The following is a 7,283-nucleotide window of genomic DNA, read 5'->3' as shown; positions in this document are numbered from 1 at the left end:
TGCTCATGGTTTTCAGGATTGTATCCCACATTTATTCCAAAGCTTATGTGCTCACTCACATTAGAATTAACTGCGTAGTGTGAGGGAAATTGGTAGGACAGCAGAAAACCATTGTGGTTAACTTACATGTGACATAGTCAGTGAGATAAACTTTTATTTTTAAACACTCCTTTACAGAATTTTACTTCAAGTAACTAAGACATTCCTGCTCATTGAGTACGAGACCTGGCGTGTATGAGAATGCATATTTCCTCACCATTATCACATTTGACAGATTGCTGATGCAGGATCGTACATGCTGAAAATAAACATTCTTTCAAAGTCAATGGGCTGTGATTTTCCAACCCCTCAGAAGTAAGGATGGGGAGGGCCCAAAACCCTGAACAGAGTGACATCGTCCTTCACCTCTGATGCTAGCACACCAAATTGCAAGTGAAATGTGAACAGTGCGTGCTTTTGAAAGAACAAAAATCTGAGAGCTAGTTTAGGTCCTTCAGGACCCAGGAAGATTTGCTTCCAATGCGGCTTGAAGTGTTGTGAGAAGGCTGATAAGTCCAACGCCTGATTTGTAGACTCCACTACATGGGGGCCAGTTGCACTCATGGGGTGGGGTAGATGAGTTATTTGGAAAGTTTGCACACTTATTCTATTCTTCAAGTTTTTCAATACTTCTAAGTTCTGAACTGTCCTCAAATTTTGAAGACGTGTCCTGTAAACCCAAGTCCAGGTCACAAATGCATTTTTTTTTAAAAATGCAGTAGTCTTCATATCGATTCCTGCAGGACCTCAGTCAGAAAAGCAACTGCTCATTTCGTGCCATTCAGAATTTTTGCATCCATGCTGCCTGACAGTGTTCCTATTATTCTAGGAGTTGGGCCTCCTCCACTGCCAAATCCAAGCCACCTGACTCCTGGAGGAAGAACACCTCATCTTCTGTTGGGACCCTCCAACTACACGGTATCAACATCAATTTGACCAGTTTCCTCATCTCCTCTCCCCCACCTCATCCCAGCTCTAACCCTCCAACTTAGTGCTGCTCTCTTGAACTGTCCATGTTCCTTCCTGCCCATCCTCTCCATCTGACCTGCTAAACTATCACCATCACCCCCCACCTGCATCTACCTCTTGCCTTCCCAGCTACCTTCCCCCCAGCCCCAACACCCCCTCCATTTATCTATCAGACCCCTCACCCCCAGCCGCCACCTTCCTGATGAAGGACTTACGCCTGAAACATTGATTCTCCTGCTCCTCGGATGCTGCCTGACCTGCTGTTCTTTTCCAATGTCACACCTTTTGACTCTGATCTCCAACATCTGCAGTCCTCATTTTTTCCTTTCAACTAATAAGCCTGTTACATGGCACTTTTCCAAACACCTCCTGGAAATCCATGTACATTACATCAACTGCATACCTCATCAGTAGAGTTGGTTCAACACAATTTCCCTTTAACAAATCCATGCTGGATTTCCCAACATACTCCACGTGTCTATTTGTCTATTAATTTACCACATATTACCGAATCTAAAATCTTTCCCATCTCTGAAGTTAAACTGAGTGGCTGTTAGTTCCTGGGTTTTATACTTCCATTCTTCTTTAACAATATTTACAACTTTAACAAAGTTAATACAGAGGGTTTTTATCTTTGATGAATACAAAAAGTAAATGCAGGAAATACAATCAATTTCAGAAAGTATTTAGTCCCACCGAATGCCAGTCAGGGACTCTAGCACTTCCCTCCATTCTCCCTCGTCCAAGAGTTAAACATCCTCCAAGACGCCCCGCTGCCCTCACCCTGAACTTCTATCTTGAGGTTCCTTGTCTCCCCTCATGTCCTCTCTGAGATCATGGTCTGTGAGTTCCATGTCCAGTACTCTTGACCCTATTCCCATTAAACTGCTGACCACCCACATACCTTCCCAGCTTCCGTGTTAGTCAACATTGTCCCTGGTCTCTACTCCAGGCTTTGCCCATTTCCCCTGCAGATCTGCCAACATCACAGCCCTTGACCATCCTTTTCCTCTCTAGAGTCCTTGAATGTATTGTCATCTCCTAAAGTCATTGCCTTTATTCCCATAACTCCATGTTTGAATCCCTCTAAACGGACTTCCTCCCCACCACATTACTGAAATTGTGGTGATATAAGCCACAAATGAAATCCTATATAACTGTGATAAAGATAAACCTTCCCTTGTCGTTCTTGACGTTTCTGCAGCCTTTAACAGCAGCTTTCCCCAATGCTTCTTCACCATTGCCCTGCAGCATGCAGCCACATTTGTTTAGGTTCATTCTTACATCTCCATCAAAGCCAGAGAATTGCTGTTAATGACTTCTTTCCCCATTCCATTACCTCTGTTGCCTCCCCAAAGATCTGTTCTCAGCCACTCATCTTTACTTCTTGATAACGTTATTCAAAACATGTCAGATTCCAGATGTATTTCACTAATAATAACCCAAATCTACCTCACTATCAAATCTCTTAACCATGTCACTGTCTGTATATTGTTAGACTGCTGGACCAGCATACCTGGGAGTTGCAGTGGGAGAGGGACTCCCTGAGATTCTTGTAGAGAGAGGAGGAAAACTTCTTCAAGGCAGGCATCCTTGCAAGAGGATTCGCAGTAGGGTTAAAATCAACAAGGTAAAAACAATAACTGCAGATGCTGGAAACCAGATTCTGGTTGCCTGAAACATCGATTTCGCTGCTCCTTGGATGCTGCCTGAACTGCTGTGCTCTTTCAGCACCACTAATCCAGAATCTGGTTTCCAGCATCTGCAGTCTTTGTTTTTACCTGCTGGACCAGCATCCTGTCTTAGCCAAGTTGAAATTTCCTCCTATTAAATGTTGGGAAAACCAATTCCATGAGGGACGCCAATCAACTCATCAAATTCAACAGCCTAGAATGAGCCTCAAGCCCACCCCTCCAACTTAATAAGCCTCAGTGGCACCCCATTGCAGAGCTGCAGGTCCCCACATGATTGAGCCTGAGGTCCCCAATGAATGAGCCTCAGGTTTCCCAATGATTGAATCTCAGGTTCCCCAATGTCGAGCCTCAGATGCCCCAATGATTGACCTTCAGAGTTCGCCAAAGATTGATACTCAGATTTCCCAATGATTAACCCTCAGATTTCCCAATGATTGACCCTCAGATTACCCAATGATTGACCCTCAAGGTCCCCAATGATTGACCCTCAGGTTCCTCAATGACTGACCTTCAGCCTCCCCAATGATTGACCCTCAGGTTCCCAAATGATTGAACCTCAGGTTCCCCAATGATAGAGCCTCAGGTTCTTCAATGATTGAGACTCAGGCTCCCCAGTGATAGAGCCTCGGGTTCTGCAATGATTGACCCTCGGCCTCCCCAACGATTGGCCACAGAAGATGAGGCTGTAACACAGGTAGGTGAAGGAGAGCGACAGGCTGAAGATGAAGACGAGCCTGCGGGTCCCTCTGGGTGGAGTTGGCACCACTCTCACCCCTAGTCTAGATGCCATGTCTCAGGGCAGCTGCTGACAGGGGCGTTAAAGCATCAACAGCACAGCAGGTCAGGCAGCATCCAGGGAACAGGAGATTCGACGTTTCGGGCACAGGCCCTTCTTCAGGAACGGCCCGAAACGTCGAATCTCCTGTTCCCTGGATGCTGCCTGACCTGCTGTGCTGTTCCAGCAATAAAGTTTCAACTTTGATCTCCAGCATCTGCAGACTCACTTTCTCCGCGTTAAAGCATCAGCCATGATTGAATGGCGGAGTGGACTCGATGGGCCGAATGGCCTTACTTCCACTCCTATGTCTTATGGTCTTATTGACCCTCACGTTCCCCAGTAATTGACCCCCAGCCTCCCCAATGATTGACCCTCACATTCCCCAATGATTGACCCTCACATTCCCCAATGATTGACCCCCAGCCTCCCTAATGATTGACCCTCACGTTCCTCAATGATTGACCCCCAGCCTCCTCAATGATTGACCCACAGTCTCCAAAATGATTGATCCCCAGCCTCCCCAATGATTGAGCCCCAGCCTCCTCAATGATTGACCCTCACGTTCCTCAATGATTGACCCCCAGCCTCCCCAATGATTGACCCCCAGCCTCCTCAATAATTGACCACCAGCCTATGATTAATCCTCACGTTCCTTAATGATTGACCCCCAGCCTCCCCAATGATTGACCCCCCACCTCCTCAATAATTGACCACCAGCCTATGATTAATCCTCACGTTCCTTAATGATTGACCCCCAGCCTCCCCAATGATTGACCCCCAGCCTCTGCAATGATTGATCCCCAGCCTCCCCAATGATTGACCCCCAGCCTCTGCAATGATTGATCCCCAGCCTCCCCAATGATTGACCCCCAGCCTCTGCAATGATTGATCCCCAGCCTCCCCAATGATTGACCCCCAGCCTCTGCAATGATTGATCCCCAGCCTCCCCAATGATTGACCCCCAGCCTCTGCAATGATTGATCCCCAGCCTCCCCAATGATTGACCCCCAGCCTCCGCAATGATTGACCCTCAGCCTCCCCAATGCAGATTCCCAGCCTCCTCAAAGATTGACCCTCACGTTCCTCAATGATTGACCTCCAGCCTCCCCAATGATTGACCCCCAGCCTCTGCAATGATTGACCCCCCGCCTCCCCGCGTGGAGCGGGTTGGGATAAAGTCCGTGGCCCCTCCAGCCACCAGCAGGGGGCGGAATGGCGGTGCGTGTGACGTCATCGCGACTCGGGAACGCGTCAACGGTCGCTGGTGATAGCGTCACTTCCGGCCACTGGCGCTTACCGGAAGTGTAGCTGTAAAGACAGATAGACGCACAGAGAGGAGATTGTAAAGAACATAAACAAATCAAGTTGGGATTGTTAAATCATCCATTTAATCCGAGGATGATAAATCTGAATGTTTCTTGGTGACCAGAGGCTGTGAGATGTGCAGGTGAGAGGAGGGATTGGGTTCTCAGATAAGATTATAATAAAATCCAGTCAATAGGTAGAGAAAGCTAATGAGGGTCAATCATTGGGGAGGCTGGGGGTCAATGATTGAGGAATGTGGGGGTCAATCATTGGGGAGACTGGGGGGTCAATCATTGGGGAGGCTGGGGGTCAAACTTTGTGAGGCTGGGGTGAATTCAGAATAGGAGAATAAGGCTTTAGCTGTGCAGGATCCTGTTAGGGTGCTGGCTGCAGCATCACCTTAAGTTTTCAGTGTGTATTTCAGCAAGAATATTATTGAATTATTGGAGGAAGTTGAATGATACAAGGGCTTAAAGGGACAAATTACAGAAACATGGCATGTTATTATTTTCTTGAGTGCAGGATATTGAAAAATGAACGCGCCAAGGTGTTTAAAATGACCAAGGATTCAGGAGATTAGACACGGGTTGGGAAATCCAGGTTAATGAGTCATAATCTTAAACTCAGCTCACGCGTTTAGCACGAATGTTGCTCAGTACAGGGCAGACATTGATCATGGGACATTTCTGGTCTCTGTCGGTCAGTTCCCAAATTGAACGTACTGATTACTAATTAATTCAACACATTGTAAAACATTGACTTTTATTGTGAGCCCTGCCCTCTTTTACGCATCAGATGTTCTAACTGTCTTGTTCTTAATTATTCTTCCAGTTGGTTTCAAGCAACGAGGCAAAAACCTCAATCTAAACATGAGTTTGGAGGCAAAGGGTGGATCATCATCGACTTCTGCCGATGCAGGACAGACAGAGCTGGAGCAAAAAAGATCTCTACCACCTGTTGTGTTGGCCAAGATTGAGCGGAACCGACAGAGAGCGCTGATCCTGCGGCAGGCCAGGCTGGCCAGCAGACCTTACCCTTCTGTTGATGCAGGCAAATGTGTTTGCAGTGTTCTGCAGTATTACATCCGAGTAGAATTACTTAAACGTGCTTTGTAACTGAAAGCTCGGAACTAAGGTCTCTCTGTTTAGAAATTGAATCTAAGCCCTATTTTTAAGCAAGATCTGTTGGATGAAATCCTGTACACTCTGAGGTACCACAGTTTTGTCTGAAACAGTACTTATACTTGTATCTAACAGGTGGCACTGTTGCAAAGTTTGCACCCAAAGTAACAGATACGGGAGGAGGGTTCTTTCTGGAGGAGGAGGAGGAAGAACTTCCTGAAGTGAATAAAGTTGTACATCAACCAGGTACATTTGTATTAAACATTCTAGCATAGTATAATTGGAATGTGATTGCACTAGAGAGGGTTTAGTGGAGATTCACCGGGATATTGCTTGCCCTGGAATGTTTTAACAATGAAGAAAGACTAGATAAGCTGTGATTATTGTCGTTAGAGCAGAGAAGGTTTGACGGATGGGGAGTGGTGCTGATTGAGATGTACAAAATTGAGGGGCAAGAGAGTGTAGGTAGGAAGAAACATCACTTTAGTAGAGGGGTCAGTAACCACAGAGCAAGAGGTTTGGGGGTATTTAAGGAATTTCTTTCAATATTCAGATGATGGAGTCTTTGATACTTGGTGCCTGAGGGATCATAGATGTAGGAATAATTGCAACATTTAAAACTTGAAACGCTACAGTGTATCAGGCCGTGGGCCAAGTGCAAAAAAAAGGGACTAGAGTAGGTAGGTGTTTGATGGTCAGTGCAGGCATGACAGGCCAAAGGACCACTTTTCATGCTATAAAACTAAGATTTAACTTTTATTACCCAATCAGCATGTCTTCAATACAGGTCCAAGGTGCACATATAGCACAGAACTATCCCTGAACAGAAATGATTTTTTAAAAATAAAAATTCTGGGACCTCTCACCAGAATCCTTCGTTCTGGTGAGTTGTTGTCTGAGAGTGGCTGTTGGTTTGTGTGCTGTTATGAGTCCTAGTGGTCGCAGAGCCACTCGCAGACAACAACTCACCAGAACGAAGGATTCAATACCCAGCATGAGCAAAACCAATGTAGTGTACAAAATCCCATGCAAGGACTGCACGAATCACTACATAGGACAAACAGGAAGACAGCTAACGATCCACATCCATGAACACCAACTAGCCACGAAACGACATGACCAGCTATCCTTAGTAGCCACACACGCAGATGACAAGCAACATGAATTCGACTGGGACAACACTACTATTATAGGACAAGCCAAACAGAGAACAGCCAGGGAATTCCTAGAGGCATGGCACTCATCCACAGATTCAATCAATAAGCACATCGACCTGGACCCAATATACTGACCACTGCAGCAGACAGCTGGAACTGACAACCGGAAGCGACAGATTCAAACCCTTACAAATGCAGGAGGAAAGATCACAGAAGCACT

At 46.2% G+C, this 7,283-nt stretch overlaps 1 protein-coding gene across 1 annotated transcript in view; it reads left to right on the top strand.

The window, feature by feature from the left end:
• Positions 1-4,766: 4,766 nt before the first annotated feature.
• The window catches only part of xpa (xeroderma pigmentosum, complementation group A), a 12,803-nt gene continuing 10,286 nt past the window's right edge, over positions 4,767-7,283 (top strand). Inside the window, exons 1-3 of the mRNA XM_043719282.1 lie at positions 4,767-4,927; positions 5,617-5,835; positions 6,042-6,152. Coding sequence (XP_043575217.1) covers positions 5,655-5,835; positions 6,042-6,152 — 292 coding nt within the window. The 5' untranslated portion in view covers positions 4,767-4,927; positions 5,617-5,654. The remainder of the gene's footprint in view (positions 4,928-5,616; positions 5,836-6,041; positions 6,153-7,283) is intronic.

Source organism: Chiloscyllium plagiosum, chromosome 2 (assembly GCF_004010195.1).
Source record: "Chiloscyllium plagiosum isolate BGI_BamShark_2017 chromosome 2, ASM401019v2, whole genome shotgun sequence".
Taxonomy (NCBI): domain Eukaryota; kingdom Metazoa; phylum Chordata; class Chondrichthyes; order Orectolobiformes; family Hemiscylliidae; genus Chiloscyllium; species Chiloscyllium plagiosum.
Note: the sequence above shows the minus strand (reverse complement) of the source record. Positions and strands in the feature narration are given on the sequence as shown.